The sequence below is a fragment of the Onychomys torridus genome, chromosome 23, assembly GCF_903995425.1.
Source record: "Onychomys torridus chromosome 23, mOncTor1.1, whole genome shotgun sequence".
NCBI classification, from domain to species: Eukaryota; Metazoa; Chordata; class Mammalia; order Rodentia; family Cricetidae; genus Onychomys; species Onychomys torridus.
Genome location: NC_050465.1, coordinates 8850736 through 8871297, shown reverse-complemented (window position 1 = coordinate 8871297; position 20562 = coordinate 8850736). Strand labels below are relative to the sequence as shown.

General features: G+C 53.8%; 2 protein-coding genes across 2 annotated transcripts; one reads left to right on the top strand and one right to left on the bottom strand.

Moving 5' to 3' along the window:
* The first annotated feature begins 1068 nt into the window (after positions 1–1068).
* LOC118573488 (serine--pyruvate aminotransferase, mitochondrial-like) lies at positions 1069–8270 on the top strand. The gene is made up of 7 exons (XM_036173819.1): positions 1069–1141; positions 2072–2156; positions 3177–3272; positions 3949–4018; positions 6969–7064; positions 7409–7537; positions 7930–8270. The coding sequence occupies exons 1-7, from the start codon at positions 1129–1131 to the stop codon at positions 8035–8037; spliced, it is 597 nt and encodes a 198-aa protein (XP_036029712.1). The 5' UTR covers positions 1069–1128; the 3' UTR covers positions 8038–8270.
* Agxt (alanine--glyoxylate and serine--pyruvate aminotransferase) lies at positions 8244–11110 on the bottom strand. Its single transcript, XM_036173679.1, has 5 exons — positions 10826–11110; positions 10541–10733; positions 9096–9160; positions 8466–8566; positions 8244–8268 (listed from the first exon to the last, which is right to left on the bottom strand). The coding sequence occupies exons 1-5, from the start codon at positions 11054–11056 to the stop codon at positions 8244–8246; spliced, it is 615 nt and encodes a 204-aa protein (XP_036029572.1). The 5' UTR covers positions 11057–11110.
* Positions 11111–20562: the final 9452 nt, after the last annotated feature.

The following is a 20562-nucleotide window of genomic DNA, read 5'->3' as shown; positions in this document are numbered from 1 at the left end:
TTTACTGGGTGACATGTCAGATCCTCCGCACCATCGCCGCGGCGGGCCCCAAACTCGGGTCCCACAATCCGGCTTCTTCTCGCGCACTAGCACAACATTGGAGGGTTTGCTCCAGGCTGAATACGTGTGGTCCGTTTTTACTGGGTGAGGATGCAGGGGCTGGAGTAGGTTTAAGTACCTTTCAGCCAGATGCCACCACAGTGGTACTGACCTTGGAGGTCCCATGGCTAGGAAGGGCTGGTGCTGCCCACCGTGAGCGTCTCAAAGCCTGCTCTCCCCTCACTCAGAGTCTCCAGGCACCAAAGCTGCCCCTTGCCTGAACTTCTCCCCGACCCCCACACAGGGGTTTATAGGAGAACTGCTCCAGGACATGGTAGCCCCTCTGGACGCCATGATGTCTGTAGAGTTGACCACAGGACAGAAGAGGACCTCTTCACAGCCACAGAGGGTTACCATGGTCCTCAGGGACATGGAGCCCATATGGGCAGGACCCCTACTGAAAGAGTACCTCCCACTGAGTCCTGCCTATGCATGATTAGACTATGGGGCTGAAGCCTGGCCCATGGCTGTGCTTCCATGCTTCTATGGGGAAACCTGGGTAGATGAGAATGAACATACTCGCTGTTACCCCAGCTGGACTCTGGCCTCTAAAGGCCATGTGTTTGTGGCAAGTGGCCAAGTGTGTAGCTATTGGGAGAGGGAGACCCAGACCTTTGTGCTGCCAGGTTTCTGGGGCCCACGCTGGCTCTTGGCACTCAGAACTTTGCTTGCTCAGGTTGACCCTCATCTTTCTCTGAGAGGGGTCCTGCAGCACGGCCATCTGGGTCATGACCCACCCACTCAGGCCCTGGAAGAGATACCCGTCCAACCCTACAGCTCTTCTGGTTTCAAGGAGCTACCTCAGGGAAGGGACCCCATATAGGAAGTGAGAGAGACCCCTGTCTGCTGCCCTTCCAAAGACTTTCAAGCTCCACCCCCACCCCTGCCAGACACCCAGTCCAGGCTGAACTCTGAACTCCCAGGATTCCCTCCTGCTTCCCTGTGTTGTCTCAATGCCCATGACTCCTCAGGTACCAGTGCCTATTCCTGGTGGACTCTGTGGCATCACTGGGCGGGGTCCCCATCTACATGGACCAGCAAGGTAAGAGCATGCCCGATACCCCTCTCCTGCATATTCCAGGTCACACACACTGGCAAACCGTGAGGCTACAGAATGCTCAGTATGACAGTTCCTGTAGTCCTACCACTGGACCTCAGTAATTGGGTTTATGGCCCTGTCTCCAGAGGCCCTGGCAAAAGAGGTCATGGGGCTTGACGTCTGCTAGGCAAAAAGTCCAAAGAGAGTGGCAGGGTCTCTGGCATGGGTCCTGGCTGCATCACCTCATAGAAGAAAGCAACACAGAAAACAGGAGGAAGCAATCACAGGGTGGAATGAGAAGCCAGAGACCAGGAAGGGAAACACTTGCTCTTTCCTAACAGCCCTGAGAACTAGGCAGGGACAATTCCCGTGACAGCCAGTGACCCAATCACTTCCCGATAGGCCCCAACCCTCTCCCACACCACGCTGAGGACCAACTTTCCAACACGTAAGCCCTTGGGGGGCACACCACATGTACACCACAGCCCAAGTTTCTGCCGGGCCATCAGAGGGGGGGGGGAAGCGCGGGGGGGGGGGTCAGGAAGCAGATGCTTCCCTGTGGGTATTTGGGAGGCTTTCCAGCTGCAATAGCAAGAGGCAGGAGGAGGAAAGGCTGGGCCCTGTGTATCAGATGCAGCAACTCCAACGCTGCAGGTATGGGGCCATCCCTCAGACACCACGTTATACTGCCCAGGCCTGGCTGTTCACAGGCTTAGAGAAGCCATACTAAGAGGCTCCAGCCTGAGGTCCTAAGTATGATCAAAACAACACTGAGATCGGAAACTAGGGCTCTCCCATCTGCCTCCTGGTTTCTACATCTCAGTGAAATCATGGTCCGCCAGTCACAGAACATGGTCTGGCATAGACAAACACACCTATGTGGTAAATTCCTCTGTGGGATCTCAGCCGTCCCCTTCTCCATCCCCACCCTAGGCATTGACGTCTTGTACTCTGGCTCCCAGAAGGTCCTGAATGCTCCACCAGGGATCTCTCTCATCTCCTTCAGTGACAAGGCCAAGTGAGTAGTCCACATTTCACCTTGGGGTGTGGATGCAGATTGGGGTGCTGCTGGCCCTTGGAGGGAGGGAGGGAGGGAGGGAGGGAGGGAGGGAGGGAGGGAGGGAGGGATAGAGGGAAAGTCTCCATGTGGAAACCTCTCCCGGCTCACCCTGCCGGGATGTCCTAAAAGCCAAGATGTGCTCCAAAGCTGGCTCACAGGGTAGTGGTAGTGCTGGGGGTGAGGGTGGGGTGATAAACACATGCCAGGGCCTGGGCTGTGGGTAGGATCAGAGGCTGGCATTCTGGAGATTCCCACTGTCATGCTAAGAGGTGATCGATCCAATGTGTCTGGATGCTCAGAGCCCAGCCCAGCTTCCAGGACCTGCCAGAGACAGGTACAAATGACCCCTCATTCTGCAATTCCATCATCATCTAAGGCTCCTGGTGTCTAGATCCCGAGCCAGGCCAGTGGGGGTTGGAGGGAGGGAGGGAGAGAGAGAGAGAGAGAAGAGAGAGAGAGAGAGAGAGAGAGAGAGAGAGAGAGAGCTCAGCAGCTAATGACCATCAGCTGCAAACAGCCCTTGGGTGCCAACCCAAATGAGGTGATTTTTGTATGGTCAGGAATTCTTCCTGGCTGTCATATCAGGCACCAGTGGTGCCATAGGGAACATGGGAGCTGAGAGTTGTGTAGGAATGGGGGAAATTCACCAGGAGAGGAGTGAAGGGTTGGGGAGTCCCACCTTGGAAAGCATGTGCAACCCAAGCCTGAGCCTCAGTTTCCTTGAGAAATGAGGCAGGACAGACCTGTGGGCAGAAGTTGAAGAAATGAAGAGACTAAGCATTGTGGAAGTGCAGTGGGCTTAGGTACCTGTGTGACAGTCACATCCATTCGGATCTCAGAGAGTTGGGCAGCCTGAACATGCTCACAAGGTCCCGTGAGCACAGATCTACAATAGGCTTTCTGCCCCTGAACTCCCACATTGACCCAGGACAGCCCCAAGACCAGGGACGGGTACTCAGATGCGTTTCTCTTGCCCAGACACAAGGTCTACACTCGGCGGACAAAGCCTGTCTCCTTCTACACAGACATCACGTACTTGGCCAAGCTGTGGGGTTGTGAGGGCAAGACCAGAGTGTGAGTGTCAGGCAGGGATGAGGGTGGGAGGGCGGGAGGGTGGCTGCCCCCCTGCATCCAACCTCTTATCAGCCATGCATGCCAAGTTCTGCATCCCATGCCTTTGTGCCTTTGAGTCTCCATACTCTAATTGGAGACTCCTGTGCTAACCATTAAATTCAGGCCCCCCTTGTCACCTGACTCAGGTCCAATAAGCAGCCCCCACTACCATTTCCATAATCCTTGTCCTCTATCAGCTCTCTGCACCTGGCTCTGCGATAGCCTTCCATTCCAGGCCTCAGTTTACCTCTCTTGGAAGGTTAGCCAGAGATTCCGTAGTCCACCGTGGTCATAACCCTGAGTGGTCTTGTGTTAAACACAAGACAGGGAACCAGAATGGTGCTGGAGACTAGTGGGAACAAGGGGTCCAGTGCGGGCTTCAGGATGGAGGAGGATGGAGTCTTGGCAGGAAGGCCATCAACTCTGTATTTCTTTCTTCCCTTCCCCTCCATGTTGCCAGACCCTGTGTGGGCCTTCCCTCCCTGGCATCCTTGACTCTGTGACTCTGAAGCAGGAAAGTGTCCCTGGGAAATGGTTGGCTCCTACCCTAGAGCCTGAGCTGCTGGGGGTGGGGACAATCAGCTCCTGTCCCTATCCTTACCATGACCCTGGACCGGGCTCTTCTTTTGTTCCCCAGAATTCACCATACCACGCCGGTCACCAGCTTATACTGCCTGAGGGAGAGCCTGGCGCTCATTTCAGAGCAGGTAATAGGAGGGACTTCGGCCCAGGGAGATGGGGAGGAGGAGGAGGAGGAGGAGGGGGGGGGAGGAGGAGAGGAGGAGGAGGAGGAGGAGGGAGGAGGAGGAGAGGGAAGGAGGAGGGAGGAGGAGGGAGGAGGAGGAGGAGGAGGAGAGGAGGAGGAGAGGAGGAGGAGAGGAAGGAGGAGGAGGAGAGGGAGGAGGAGGGAGGAGGAGGAGGAGGAGAGGGAAGGAGGAGGGAGGAGGAGGGAGGAGGAGGGAGGAGGAGGGAGGAGGAGGAGGAGGAGGGAGGATGGGGAGGAGGAGGAGGAGAGGAGGAGGAGGAGGAGGAGGAGAGGGAGGAGGAGGGAGGGGAGGAGGAGGGAGGAGGAGGAGGAGGGGAGGAGGAGGAGGGAGGAGGAGGAGGAGGAGGGAGGAGGAGGGAGAGGGAAGGGAGGAGGAGGAGGAGGAGGAGGAGGAGGAGGAGGGAGGGAGGAGGAGGGAGGAGGAGGAGGAGGAGGGAGGAGGAGGAGGAGGAGGAGGAGGAGGAGGAGGAGGGAGGATGGATAAGGAGGAGGGAGGAGGAGGGAGGAGGAGGAGGAGGAGGGAGGAGGAGGAGGAGGAGGGGAGGAGGAGGGAGAGGAGGGAGGAGGAGAGAGGAGAGGAGGAGAGGGAGGAGGAGGGAGGAGGGAGGAGGAGGAGGAAGGAGAGGGAGGAGGAGGAGGAGGAGGAGGGAGGAGGAGGAGAGGAGGAAGGAGGAGGAGGGAGGAGGAGGAGGAGGAGGAGGAGGAGGGAGGAGGGAGAGGAGGAGGAAGGGAGGAGAGAGGAGGAGGAGGAGGGAGAGGAGGAGGAGAGGAGGAGGAGGAGGAAGGAGGAGGAGGGAGGGGAGGAGGAGGAGGAGGAGGAGGGAGGAGGAGGGGGAGGAGGGAGAGGAGGGAGGAGGAGGAGGAGGAGGAGGAGGAGGAGGGAGGAGGAGGAGGAGGAGGAGGAGGAGGAGGAGGAGGAGGAAGGGAAGAGAAGGAAGCCCCTCAGACCTGAGTGCACCTCAGACTGGGTACGCTGGGAGTCTTCCTTTCTCATGACTCCCTCAGATTGCTCTGGAGAAAGGGGACAAGAGGGTTCCTGAGATAGCAGTGACACTGTTTGCCAACAGGCCCGTACTTCCGGGTAGGATAAGCTGTGGTGTAGCTGGGAAGATGGAGCTCTTCCCAAGGAGGACCAAGGAAGGAACAGCTTCTTTAACAAGGAGGTGGAGCACTAACTGTGGACAGACTTGAGGACACAGCCCAGGACAGACAGAGGCACTCTCATCCGACCCTTCAGATACTGAGCACAGGGGAGGCTGTAAGAGGGAGGCTCCCCAACATAGAGTGGGGGTTTCTGAGAGAGGCAGGCATGGTGAGAGAGAGGGTCTTAGGGATGGGGTATATGCAGCCCCTGGTTGGTAAAGCAATGGCTATCTTAGTTTGTATCATTCTAACAGAATGCCACAGGCAGAGTACTTTATAGTTAAATTTATTTGGATGATTGTTTTTGGAAGCTGGAAAATCTAAGTTCAAAGCCAAGGCTTACACTTACTCCATCATAACATATCTGAGGTATCAACATTGGCCAGAGAGCCAGATGGAACAAAAAAAAGGTTACTCTGGCTTTTTTTTTTTTTTTTAAAGCTGAAGTCTCATGTAGCCCAGGCTAGCCTCAAATTTGTTATGTATCTGAGTTTCCAGGATAGCCTTGAATTCCCATTTCTCCTGCATCTACCTCCCAAGTTCTGGGATTACAAACATGTGCCACCATGTCCAGCTACTTTGGGTTTCATGACAAACCTCACCGTCAGACACAAGCCAACACCACTGTGGTTCCTGTATTGCTAGCCAAGATAGTTTCCACACGAGCTTTGGGGACACACCTGGCCACTGCAGCACTTACCAGAGTCAAGAAGGGGTTGGCACTCTGCAGGCATGTGCAGGTTCAGGCCATCTGGGTATGACTAGGTCAGAGCTTGTGTCTGGTGCAGAGTCCACTCTCAGGAAATGGAGGTGAAGTATGGCTTCAGGCCCAGTTGGTTGTGTAGGTCACAGGACAGAAAAAACAACCAAAGTCTGGCCACATTCCTCTGGGTCCAGATGTCTCTTATAGACCACTGCCAGACACAGAGGCCAGAAAGAGTCCCTGGGCTGTGGTTATCATGCATGCATTCTTTGGACCGCTCATAAAATCGCTCCATGAAGAACGGGTTCGAGATGTGGTGATGTATGATCTAGATGGTCACCTACACCCTGGCTAGGGCTCTGAACTGGGGGTACATCCCTGTGGAGCAGCAGCTAGGGATGAGCTGAGTAGGGAAAAGAAAGAAGTCATGGGGAGCCAGGTATGGTGGCACCTACCTGTGATCTCAGAACCCCAGCTGTTGATGCAGGATCAAGAGTTTGTGGCTAGCCTGGGCTACATACTGAGACCCTAAAACAGAAGAAGGAAGAATATTGGGAAAGAGTTAAGCTCAGTGGACTCTGGCCGCATTTACCTGTGGATCAGTGGGCTAAGAAGATGAGCGGACGCTGGTTGGCAAGATATGACCTGGAAGTAATTATGGGGCTAGAGTGGGGGAGGATTAGTTACTAGAGGTCATACATCACATTTCCTTGAGGTCCAGAGTCAGAATGAATAGGACATGACTGATCATTCCACACCCATGTGGCCAGCAATCCCAGCCTCCCCAAGTGGCAATCTACATTTTGAAATGTGTCCTGCCTGTCTCCCCAGGGCCCACTGGGTACCCACTGGAGGCGGGTACCCACCTCTCTCCCTCCCAGACCCAGAAAACATCCTCTTTCCTCAAGGTGGCTCAGCATAGACCCTCTTGTCTCCTCAGGGCCTGGGGTTCCAGTACACCTAGGCCACAGAGCCTTGTGGGCCCTGCTGTCCCAAGGAGGGGCTCCCACCCTGTCTGCTGGCCACGGTCACCTTTTCCCCACAGGGCCTGGAGAATTCCTGGCAGCGGCACAGGGAGGCTACGGCTTATCTGCACAAACGCCTGAAGGAGCTGGGCCTGCAGCTCTTTGTGAAGGACCCGGTGAGGAGCCCAAAGAAGGGGGTGTCAGCTGACTGACCCAGGCACTAGGCCAATGGGGAGGGGGAGGCTATACTCAACTGGTGAAAACAAATGCCATGTTTTGGTGGGACTGAGTCTCCTGAGGCTGGGGGCAACCTTTTGAGGCTCTTGGCAATCTCCAGATGGTTTCTATTCCCTGCTAAGGGAGCCCTGCAGGGGCCACCAGTGGCAAGTTTCTGGCCCTTTCTCTGGACTCTAAAAGCCAGCACCGGTCAAAAACCTGAGCATCATCCTAGAGGGTATGAATGGCCCTGGAGGGTATGGAGGGTCCCAGCCTATATGGCTGAGGCCGGCACTTCTTGCAGGCAATCCGGCTACCCACCATCACCACCGTGACTGTGCCCGCTGGTTACAACTGGAGGGACATCGTCAGCTATGTGCTGGACCACTTCCACATTGAAATCTCCGGTGGCCTTGGGCCCTCCGAGGAGAAGGTGAGGAGGATCCTGGAGTATTGAGTATTGAGTCCTGCCGCACACACCCCACCTGTGTTGGGTCACTGCAGGGCTCAGAGCAGCACCATCACCTCAGGTAGAATGTCCTCAGCCCACTCCACCATACGAGGAAGGTCACACATCATCAGCTTTACCAGGTGCACTCTGAGTGCTGAGTGACCCTCCCTGGATTATCCCTGGACTTTCTCTATGTTTCGGGTACAGAAAGGAAGCCTGGCTCTGGCCCCTGTGTGGCATGCATGAGGCCACCTCCCTCCTGCATACCGGATGGTTGGTGATCTCATGTGGTCAACGTACCCTACCCTGACTAGCTGCTATAAGGAAGAGGGATGCAAACAGAGGCTGAGATCTGTCTGTTCCGTGCCTACCAGGTGCTGCGGATTGGCCTACTGGGCTGCAATGCTACCATGGAGAACGTGGACCGTCTGGCCCAGGCCCTGAGGGAGGCCCTGCAACGTTGTCCTAAGAACAAGTTGTGAGCATTCTCTCACCAGACTATGCCCTCCTGAGGGGCTTGGGAGTGGAGCAGGAACCAAAAGATAGTGCAAGGCCACCAGGCCTGGGGACGGGCAAAGCTGCTGATGCAGTCTGTGAGGCGGGAAGGAGGAGGGTAAAGCTGCCCCTCTCCCGACAGATGGGACCCTGTGGACACAGGACGGTAATCACCTTCCAACAACACTGCAGTCTACAGGCCACTGGCCTTTGGGAATCTGCGCGAAAAAACGGACCACACGTATTCAGCCTGGAGCAAACCCTCCAATGTTGTGGGACAGTGGCAGGAAGTAAGGTGAATTGGGGACAGTTGGGATACCTCGCCGCGGTCAGCCCTGCAGCTCCCTTCTGGCATCATCTAGCCAGGTTGCATGCTTTGCTCTGCCCTGATACCGCCTCCCTAGGTCAGACTCACTTGTGGCAGAGCTCTCCAAAGCCATCTAGGGGTTGCACCACACCGGTGGATGACTCCCCGTGGGTCAGGAACAACAGTACTGGTTTGTGCCGGGCCAGGCCCTGAGGGACAGAGGTGACAGCTGTGAGCGGAACTGCTGGGGACCTCTGCCTAGATCAGCCAGCCCCTTACAAAGGGACATTGGCATGTGAGGGTGGGGTTGAGTTCTTCCACATATACCCAGCTCCCTCCAGAATGGAGTAGGCTGACTTAGAAAGCAAGAATGCCATGTACCTCACAGTGAGTGCTGATGGAGGGGACTGGGTAGAAGGCTTTGCCAAGAAGAACGAGTGCCCAGCATCCTGCCTGGTGTGTAGGCTGGGACTGGGCTGACCCCACAGGGAGGGGCTGGCACCCTGGAGTTCAAGTTGTGCCTCCCTGCCCCCACATAGCCTGCAGCCACACCGGCCCTGCCCACAGGGCTGCATCCCAGACTCCACTTCATTTTCAGACAGAGGTAGGCTTCCCACCTGTTCCTAAGTACTGGATCCCCTTCTACGGCCAGTCATAGACACTAAGACAGAAGTTGAGCAAGCCACACGCCTCAGCACCCCCGCCCACCCCCTCCCGGGATGACTCAGTTCTCAGTACCTCCTCCACCTCCTGCAATGTGTAGTGTTCTCCAGGTTCCTTGATCATCTGGTGCACACGGGCTCCTGAGGACAGGGGCAGAATGGGGAGTAAACAAGAACTGGCGTGGGGGACCCCGTTCATGCTGGCTCCCAGGTGGCTGTACCATAGAGGGAGAGGAGCATGCTCAGTGAAGGCTGATTTTCGAATAGATGCAGCACTGTCCTGGCCTCCAGGGCGTTGAGTGCAGAGCTTTGAGAAGTCCCTCCTCAGGCTACAGTACCTGAGGCTCTTGGTGGCCTGATCGTATAGATAGTGTCTATAGAGGTCACTTTGAGCTCCGCAGGTGGGATGGGATCCCACCTAACCCAAGGGTAGTTCACGGAGATCCCACACCAGTTGATGAAAGACAGAATGCAGGAGAGAGGATGAAGCAGGCCTTGATCCTGTGGGTCTGGTGACTCCAGGAACCGAGCGTATGTCCTGATGGTCACATGCACCTGTTCACCACCAGTGTCCTAGCAGGAAAGGAACCTGAACCACCCACGTCTCAGTGCAGGACAAAGAGGAGCCTGGGTGACCGATTGTGCCCTTAGGTCCCTAGCCCTGTCCTACCTTGGCTGCTTTTGAAAAAGGTGGCTTAGGGGCTGGGAAGATGGCTCAGTGGTTAAGAGCACTGGCTCCTCTCTCAGAGGACCTGGGTTCAATTCCCAGCACCCATGTGGCATCCCACCACTGTCTGTAAATCCAGTTCCAGGGGACCTGATACCCTCACATAGATATACATGCAGGCAAAACACGGATGTACATTAGAAAGGAAGGAAGGAAGGAAGAAAGGAAGGAAGGAAGAAAGAAAGGAAGGAAGGAAGAGAAAGAAAATGATGGCCTAACAGGAAGTGATTGAGAGCTGTACCCTCCTGGGCTCTCTGGCTGTCCATCAACACTGCAACTATGCACTTGTGAACCATGCAGGCCATTTGCAGAGGCCGGGGTCTACCAGGAAGTCTAGGAGCATGCCTGCCCTCTTCCATCTCAGACTATGGAGGAAGAACTGTTCCTAGGTCCACTAGATCCACATTTTACAGATGAACAAGGCTCGGAGATTTGAGGAGGGAGTAAGCCTCTGAAAATTCCAGTCTTCCTGAGGCCCCCAGAGAGCTGCTGGGGCTCAGACAGGGGGTGTCCCTGAAGAATTTCTTTCATGCATTCCAGAAACAATCATGCTCTAACTCTGGAAGGCCAGGCTGCTGTCATCCGCTGGGGCAGGGAGAAGACCCTGGTGCCTGCCTGGAGGAAGCCGCAGCTGGGGGAGGTGGAGGCATTAGGTCTACAGGAAAGAGTGCCCAGCAGGATGACCCAGGTCTGACCTGTTGGAGATAGCTTCCAGATTCCCCCAGGAGGCCTTTGGAGGGATAACACTGGGGTAGGGGGGATAACACGGTGTCATAGGCCACTCTCTCCCTTACCAATGCGCTCAGCAATCTCGGCAGCCCGCATCCCCCAGATGCCATTGGCTCCAACTAGAAAGGAGTCCCCAGGCTCTAGGAGGTTGAACAGGGCAGTTTCCATGGCACAGTGTCCAGAGCCGCTGACAACCAGTGTGAGGGGGTTCCTGGTCTGGAACACGTACTGGATGCCTTGCTTGATCTCATCCATGATCTAGACAGTGGGCACACAGGTGAGACCCTTTCCTTTGCCCGCCACGCAGCAATCACCACCCCTAAACAGAGGCTGTTGCCATCAAGGCCTACCTGAAACATCTCTTTTTGCATGTGGCCAATCATCCTCAGCCCTCCGGCCGCCAGCACTCTTGGAGTCAGGTTGGACGGCCCTGGGCCCAACAGGAGCCGCTTAGGAACTGACAGGGGCTTGCTCAGGGCCTCTGGTGGTGGCACCAGCAGCTGGTGGGAGCCCATGGTCCGCACCCAACCTGCTGTTCTGGTGCCCAGTGTTACACTGGTCTTGGTCAACATCCAGAACATTTCCCAACTAGCTCTGCACTGGACTCAGAGGCAAGGCCTAGTTGGTGAGTCCCTGCTGCCCTTTTATTGTCAATTTAACCCTGATCGATGTTTGTCCTTCCGTCACGATGGACAGGACAGTGGAGATGTTGAACTTTCTGCAGGGGGTGGGGAACCTCTGGTGTCCTGTTGAAGAACAGCAGTGTGACAGGCACCACACCCTGCTCCCTGGGTCCCCACGCAGCCCAACCAGGGGACTGAAAGTTCCTTCAAGAGTCAGAGAGCAAGTGCCTGAAGCCTGTAAGGCCAAAATATTGCGACCACTGCCTAAGCAGTGGGTCCCATAGCAGCCAGGGTGGATGTGGCTGCATTCCAACACAGCCTCATTCATTGATGCTGCCTGATGTGCATGGTGTAGGACTACCCTCTGCATCATGGGTTAGCCTCTCAGGGGCATGAAGAAAAATGACTGTCTCTTCCTCCATTATCAGTCACCAATAATTCCTCAGATGGGGTGAGGGATTTGTGAGCTCCTGCCCCATTCACACTGGAAATTAGGCTGGCTTGAAAAAAAAAAACACATGAAGTTGGGTGTGGAAAAGTGAAGGGGGAGGGGGAGAAAGAAATTGAATTGGAGGGAAGAGGAAGGGGGGTGGATTTGTCAAAACACATTACACACATGTAGAAAATTCTCAAGTAATAAAAAAGAGTCACTCTTTAGGTTAGAAAAATGAATCAATAAATCTTTTAAAAAGATTTCAAAGACAAAACACCATATGGTTTTGTTTTTTATATGTTGATAACTGAAAAAAAAGGTTCATTGCAGACATATATTTATATTGGTGGGCAAATCTGTCCATTGACTTTCAGAGGTTGGAGAGGAAGAGAAAAATAAAACTAGTTATAGAACCTTACAATGTCCTAACTACAATGTTTTGTTCAGATTCTGCCTTCTAGTAAAGGGATTCATGTCAAGAATGTGTGTGTGTGTGTGTGTGTGTGTGTGTGTGTGTGTGTGTTTCATTTGCATTCCCAAAGCAGGGTATGGGACCCAGAGACTGTAACTTGCTCACCCTGGCTTGGCAGATGAGCAGGTGCATTTCAGCAAATGTGTATGTGTGTGTGTGTGTGTGTGTGTGTGTGTGTGTGTGTGTGTGTGTGTGTGTGTGTGTGATTTCACATCCTCCCTCACTGAGAGCCTGCATGGAGACCCGGAGACCTCCACCTCACTTCGTGCACTCACCGAGACACTGAATGGAGACCGGTACCCCTCAAGATCCCCTTCATGCAGTTACCCACACGACTATACCCTCACACAGGTCATACTCATATTCACTCATTAACTCTCACACTCATGATCACACACAGACTCACACAAGTCTCACTCACAGAACTCACACTCACACACACACACACCCCTCTCACACTGACACACAGACTCATATATGTTCCACACACTCATACAAATTCTCATACTCTTGCATATGTGCCAACTCTCACACTCAGGCACTTGCACAACCACACATCTCTCTCACACACAAGCACGTTAACTTCTATATTCACACCAGCTCTTACACACACATCAATTCAAACTCATTTTTACACTCACGTACCCGCCAGCTCACCTGCTGTGAACATGCAGAGTTCTGATCTTTTGGACCTAGGGATTTCCCACGTCCCCTGTCAGAAATCTCTCGAGTCAAGTTCACACTCAAAACCGACCAGCTCTCACAGAGCTCTCTCTGCTTGCCAGGTCAACATTCAGGAAGAATGAATGAAAACTCGGGACCGGGCAGTGGTGGCGCACGCCTTTAATCCCAGCATTTGGGAAGCAGAGGCAGGTGGATCTCTGTGAGTTCAAGGCCAGCCTGGTCTACAGAGCGAGTTCCAGGACAGGCTCCGAAGCTACACCGAGAAACCCTGTCTCAATAACAACAACCAAGCAACAACAATAACAAAAGGAAAATAAAAATGAAATCTCGGGTTCCTAAAGAGGAGGAGCCAGCCTAAATTTAGGATCCTGGGAAGCGCGGAGGCTTCATAATCCCTCCTCCCTGCTTTGGTGAGGCCCCACCCCTGTAATCCAGCATGAGAGGAGGTGGGGTGTGGATGCTGTTCTCTAAAGACTAGGTTTGCTGACAGCAGTGGTTATTTCTTTATGGTGCTCAGGGGCCAGGCTGTAGCCTCATAGGATCTGAGGCCCCTTTGATGGGGTAACCCTGGGCTTTGACAGTTGAGGTCACATGCATCCAAACACAACAGGAGCCAGCGCAGTGTCTGGGAAACAGTGGTGATCCAGGTACCTGCTCCTGAGCTGGACGGAGCACAGGGTACAGGGCTGACTAGTCAGGTATCAGGTTCATTCTGTGGTCAGTCTGCCCAAGCCTTAGAGGACCACGCTTCCAAACCCCAGGTCACCCCCTTCCTTCATTCCAAATGTCCTCAAGGTATCATCACCAAGGCCCTAGACTCAGGGATAGAGCTGAGGACCTGCTGCCTTTGGAGCAGCCCCTGCTTCCCCAGGGACAGCACTCCTGCTCAGCTCAACCCTTGCTGTAGCCTCCTTGCCTCTGAGCCTCCTCTTTCCTCCAGGGCCCCTCCCCGGTCCATCAAGCCCTAATCCCAGATATTTTCTGGACCACTGTTTTTTGCTAGCTCTTTGGGTCTTGGGTGGCTTTGTCTCTTTCATTTCCTCACATTCTTGTCTGCCCGTCTAGCAGATACATCTGGACTCCTAACACAGAGGTCTTTCTGCCTGGGATGTTTGCCCCCTTCTTGGCTCTGCTCCATCTTGGAATTCTGGGAACTGTCCTTTACTGGAACTTCGGCTTTTGGGTGACCTCCTTCAGGCCACATGCGTAAGTGTGACACCATGCATTTACCACCTGTGAGGCACTCTGTAGCTCTGTGTGCCCAGTATGGCTCATGGGAGGTACAGAAAATGAAGGGCCACTCTGAGGGGTGTGGGTGCAGCCCATCTTGAGTCAGGAGGGTCTGCACTTTGCTCCCGGCCAAAGCGGGCTCACCTGTGCCTACAGAGCTAGGAGCCAGAAGAGCTGTTGCAACCCCCGGAGGGCGTTGTCACAGGCCGCACACTGATTGGGAGCTGGAGCCCTGACAACAACAAACATCAGGCCAGGTAACGACCTCGGTTTCCCTGGAGACAAAGGCCACCTGGGCCTGGCGGCTCCAACCTCCACCGTCAAGCTGGAAGAAGCATCCTGGAGTTGATATGTCAGACGGGAGCCAAAAGTGTGTCCAAGGGTGGGTGTGTCAGATGCCCATTAGAACCTGGGTGGCTGAGGGGTCCCAGCAGGCTCTCCAAACAGAGTCCCCGGTGGGTCCAGCCCCTGTCACTCCACACCACAATCTGAAACAGTGAAGACTGCTGCTCTGGCTTGCAGGTCCAGAACGTATATGCTACATAAGCTATAATGTCGTCTGCTCCTGATGTAGGGTCCCTTACTTCTCTTCCAGGCTGCTCGCTCCTGTCAATAGCTCTAAGAGGCACTGTTCTGTGGCATCCAGGCTGGAGTGACCATTGAGAGCAAAGAGTTCATCTCCCTGACAGCCAGTATAAATGTATGCCTGCAATTAACAATATTTAGTTATCAACATACAAAAAACAAAGAACATGCAACATTTTGTCTTTAGAATCTTTTAAAGATTTATTGATGTTTCCAATCTAAAGGAGTGACTTTTATTATTTGAGGATTTTATACACGAATGTAATGTGCTTTGATCAAATCTATCCTCTCTCTCCTCCCCCAATTTCTCCCTTATTCCCTCTCCAGCTTTAGCTCGAGAGGGGAACTAGCTGTGTCTATTAGCTGATGGCTGAGCGGCTCTGCAGAGGGGGAGGGTCCAAACTCAAGCCGCCCTCTGCAGGTCAGGGGCATGTGTGTGGCAGACATTGGTCTTTCTCAGGTGTATGACTCCAGAATCAATCCCACCGAGCAGCCCCTAATCAGTCCGCCGGACCTGGGTCTGTTTTGGTGGGTGGTGATAAGTACCACAGACCAATGTCCTGGCCACCTGTGGAGTAGGACACAGTTTCTTCACCTGTCCTTGGGCTCAGGACACAAGGCACTCAGACATGAAATGTGGACATACATGTCAGACTCAGCATGGGAGAGAGGACAGCGGAAGGCCTGAAATCCAGTTAGAAAAAGGAAGCACCAATCTGGACTTCTTTTCTGAACAGCGATATCACATTCTGACTTAGGGTCCCAAGGTAGACGTCAGGGTCCCAAAGGGATGAGTTGGAGGGAGGAGGGAGGATAGTGTAAACACAGTATTTATGTGTACAATTCTAAAAAAGACAAATAAAAATTGCTAAAAGACAACTTAACCCTTTAAAAGAGACTCGTGGTCTATCGTAACTTGTCTCCCTTCAGGCCCTGTGGCTGGACCGTTTATTCAGGTTCCCACCCATGTTCTTTTACCCCACTATCCTGCCTTGCACATCTGGGCCCCAGACAACCTTCCCATCCACATCTGTATCTATGCTCTGTCTTCAAAGGGATGTCTTGGGTCACAAGGCAAACACAGGTTCAAAGTAGGAACCAAGGCTCCCTCCTGGACCCTGTCACCCTGAAACAATGCTCATTCCTCATGGCACCCTCGACAGCTCGATAAACTTTAGAGCAACCCTCCCTGGGCAACGAGCAGGGGTCCTGCTTAGGAATTTGGTACAGTCTCCAAACCTGAAAGCTCAGGAGCTGGGCTAGTAGGGGTTTTCCAGGAGGTCACCAGTGTCCCTCTCCTGGGCTTACTGGTCTAGGCATGTTTTCCTGGGTGTGGCACAGCCTAACTGGGTAGAGTTGGGGTTCCTAGAACAGGGGATCCTCAACCCCATCTTCAAGACCCTCCCAAATCTCCCACCCCAGGCACTGTGAAAGGCTCATTGTGGGCTTGGAGAGCATAGGGCTGGCCTCCTGGACATGGTAGTGTAGGGACAGCCATGAAGGGCACTTCAGCCCTCCAGTCTGAGATCTGGACAGAGTGGCCTTAGCTCTAAAGCAGGAGGAGACACTCAAGTCCCAAAGGCTTTGGTGGCCAAGGAGATTACAGATGATGGTTTTTGCCGCATCTCCTGCTGTGGATGTCTAGGAGGTCTCCACCCCCCCACCACAGGACAGCCTATCACTCATTTCTGGCCAGTGACATAGACATAAAGCAGAAGGTGGAATTTCCCAAGGTACCTTCCAGGCAGGTGGGCTTGCTGGCTCACCCAGTCACATCTGGAGCCTGCTCACACATGCATGGTAGCCAGCATCCTAGTACTGTCCAGGAAATGGGCAGAGTCCACACCAGTCCTGATGGTTATGGTTGTTATGTCTTCCTAATATGTGTTCTAGTCCTGACCCCTGATGCTTCCAGTGGTGACCTTGTATTTACAGTCATGGTAAGATGGGTCATTCTGCATTAGGGTGGGCCTAATACCATGACTGCTAACCATATAAGAAAAGAGAATTTACACATACACACACACACACACACACACACAGACTGAGACAGAGAGAGACACACAAAGATAGAGACAGAGACAAGAAGAGAGACAGAGAGACAGAGACACACCCTGTATCATGCAGTGACAACTCAGGAACCAGGTGAGGCAGCCGCAGCCTGGGACAGTTACAGTCACAGAAAGTAGACAAAGCAGGTAAGACACTAGCCTGGAGGCTCCAGAGACAGGCCTGCAGACACCTGGACCTTGGACAGCTTGGCATTTGCCATCACAGCCATGGGGGACATTAGCCAGCGCTGAAGTCTGGTCTACCTAGGGTTTTGTCGTCAGTACCTGTGGGCACCGAGCTCAAGTTCTGCCGCTCACCTCCTAAGTGTCCATCCCAGCTTCCACCCTGCCAGGGTCCTCAGGGCTGCTGTCTCCAGGGGTCCCCTGCTGCACTTTGCCTCCACAGCCCACATTCAGCTGCTCCTCTGAGGCGGTCACTGCTGCTTTCTCAGTCCCTCGCTCCTCTTTTCCTGGATAAACCCCCGAGAGTTGTGGAAGGCAGGGAGTACACAAGAGTGGGGGGCAATTCCTCATTCCAGCTCTCACAAACTACTGAGTACTATGTCAGTATCAAACCACGGCAAGAATGTACCATGCCTTCTGGCTGCCTGCCAGGGAAGTGCAGCCTGAGCAACCGGGCAGGTGCCTGCCACGCCCAGCCTCGCCTCCACAACAACTCCCCTCCTCCCCCGGTTTCTGTGGAAAGGTCTCAAAACTTTTGGTGTGGCTGTGAAGACTTCTAACCCTGAGAAGTACTATCCTGGCCCTACAGTCCTTCTGTGCCTGGCCATTAGAAGCACGGAGGGACACTGTCCAAGAGTTAGAAAATCAGATCCACTGTCTTAACCTGCATGGGATCTACATGGTGTATGGGGGGGAGGGAGGCAGGGGAGTGGTGCATCTGGGGCTGGGTGCTGTCCACCAGCATCTGAGGGATTTTGGAAGATTGACAGATACAACTTGAGGGAAGATGCTGAGGACCCATTGCCATCAGAGCTCCCTAGCCTCTCCTGGGATCCCCTGACTCTCTTTTGGGTCCTCTGGCCTTCCCTGAACTCTCCTGACCTCCCCTGGACCCCACAAACCTCCCTAGGGTTCATCTGGTCTCCTTTGGGATTTCTCGGACTCTCCTCACTCTCCTCTGGCCTCCCTGGGGTCCCCTCAGCATCCTTTTGGGCTCCTGGTCCATTTCTAGGCTTCCCTGGTCTCCCTGGGGTTCCTCTGACCCTTCCTTACTTTCTGCTCCCCTCTGGCCTTCCTTGGATCCCTGACCCACACTAGGTTCTCCTGAGATTTTTTTTGACACTTCCTGATGCTCCCTGGGACCCTTTGACCTTCCCTTGGGATCCCCTGACCCTCTTTTGGGTTTCCCTAACCTTCCTAGGCTCCCTTGACCCTAGGGCTGCCTTCCGCTGTGGCTTGACCTTTGTACCCTTTCCTTGTAATAAGTCACAGCGGTGAGTGAACTGTTCTCTCCAATCAAAAGATGTGTGCATCCTGTTCTCACAGCCAGGTAAGTCCCTGAGAAATACAATGATTCTATGCCAGGGGACTATGGCCTCACCACAGCAGGCACCCGTCCGGCACCCACATCCGCAGAGCTCCTGGGATGGCCAGAGTGCCCAGCGCAGCAGCCCAGAACAGGAGGGCTCAAAGGGATGCTTGGGAGACCACAAGACTCAGAAGCCTGTGCTTGAACTCACCCTACCTAAGGAGCTCCCAGCCGGGAACTGTAGGAGACAGACAATGTGTGCTCCCCTCGGAAACAGCGACACCCAGTGGCCACACTGCAGCAACCGTGTGTCACACACCTGCTTCCTCACCGGCTAACAACCTCCTCGGTTTGTTTGTTTGTTTGTTTTTGTTCTTGTTTTTTTTTTTTTTTTTTTTTTTAAGGCTAGAAGAGTTGCAGGCAAAGGCATGAGGTGTAGAGTATTTTGCACAGACTTTTTAAAAATAATCGCGTGACAAATATAGGAAAGAAACAGTCTGAAGAGTTTGTTTTTCTCCTTGTTTCAGAGGTTTCAGCCCACAATCCGCTGGTTTGGGCATTTCTAGGCCTGTGTGGAGCCGAACATCCTAATCGCCAGGATGGAACAGAAGAACCTGCTCACACTGCATGGTAGCTGAAGAAGCTGAGAGATGACGGACAGGGAGCCAGAGAAAGATAAAGTCCCCTAGGAACATGGCCCTGTTGACCTCCAAAGGTTCCCATCATCCATCAATGGATTAATCTATTGATTATGTCAGAGCTCATGATTCAAATTCCTCTCAATGACCGGGTCTGCTAGTGAAGGCGAGCCTTCAGCCCGTGGGCACTTGTGAGGCGGGGCACTTCCAAACCATAACATGGAGGACACAGAAAGGTCCAAAAGAGGATCTGAACCTATGCCAGCCCTGCACACAGCACCTTGGACATGGCATGTGGTTGCAGATTCTGCAATCAACTTGTGAAAGGGTAACCTGGGAAGCTGGACACTGACCTTCTGCGTAAGGAACTCTGAGCCCAATGGCAGTGGCATCTGGCAGACACAGTCTGTGAGCAGACAGATGTGTGAGGCAGTGACAGGTGACGTGCTCCTACAAGGGCAGATCAGGGAGCCTCACCTCACTCAGCTCTGACCCAGTTGGACCAGAGTTTGGCAAACAGAAGCATCCAGGGCAGAGTAAGTGGGACAGAGAGGCAGTCATGTGGCCTTCACTCCTGGGGGCAGAACAGCCTCTAGAGAGGAGCCAAGATGGTTGGGCCACGAGCAGCAGGCCAAGCTCTAAGGCAGGAGTACACCTTAATGAGGAGGACTGTCAGGAATAACGGGCAGAGGGGAAAGAGGCTGCAGAGGCTTGTGTGGCTTTGGTGGGTTCAAAGCCCTGGGGGAGGTGCTGGTGGACATGGCAGTCGGTTAAGATGCTTCCTGCCCTCACTGACGGGGCTATGCTGCAGGTCTCCAGCCTCTGATTCAGTGTTCCACCTGTTACCCTCACAGAAGCTGGAAGGGACTTTCTAAAGTGGGAGTCGTCCTCAGACCCACCTGGCCAGTGGCCTAGAGCCCACACAGCATACAGATCCCATGGGTGCTGCCCAGATGTACCCTCTGGCTGGCCCTGCAGCATGACTGAAGCCCAGCTCTTCACTGACAAGCTAGCCAGACCCTGGGCACCACACAAGTGTGGCTGCGTCTGCCATCTTGGCAGCCCCGTCCCTAACTGGGATGCTGACCCTTTCTCTTGCTAATCCATTCCCTGGGCCAGTCTCAGATTATTTTCCTATAGGCTAAGGAGAGCATGTGAGCCCTGCTTGGGGGTTCCCTTATCCCTAGTTAGGAAAGGGAGGGCTCTCTCCCCTGTATCAGGGCTTGGCTTGGCAGAGCCTGAGAAGAGAGGCATTAGGTAGGACCTTCCTTGGACAAGTCCGCCTGGCTGAGTGCAGCACACACCCCTAAGACTACAACCATTCATTATTGCCAACACCACAGAACTGGAGTACCTCCCGCCCTGCCAGCAGCTCCGCAAACCCTCACTGTCCTTCCCACCATGGTTTCTCTCCTCCTGACACCTCCTCTGGGTTTTATTTCACTTCGCTGGGGAGTTTTATAGCAAACCCTCGACGCTATTTCAGAGTACATCCAAAACCAAGGAGCATTCTTTCAGATCCTTGATGAAGTCATCATCAGCTTCACAGACCTGAAAGCAACCCTTCCCCTTTGTCTAAGTGTCGATCCACAGACGCACTGTCCCACTGTCTACAAAGTATCTTTTGAGAGACACCTGGGCTGGTAGAATCAGGATTCAAATGAGGGTGGGCTGTCTCCTCCCGACTTGGTCTCTTCTGGGTACCACTGGGAAGCTTCTCTGATTTTAAGGGGGATTCAAGTCAGTAAGTGGAGCAGAGGCCCTGGCTCCCGAGTGGGACTGGCCTCTGCACATAAAGATGTCCTAGGGTGTCAGAGCCCTGGTCTGCAGGGCTGAATTGGAATCCCTGCCTTCGCTTTGTTCTTTTCCTATTGCTGTA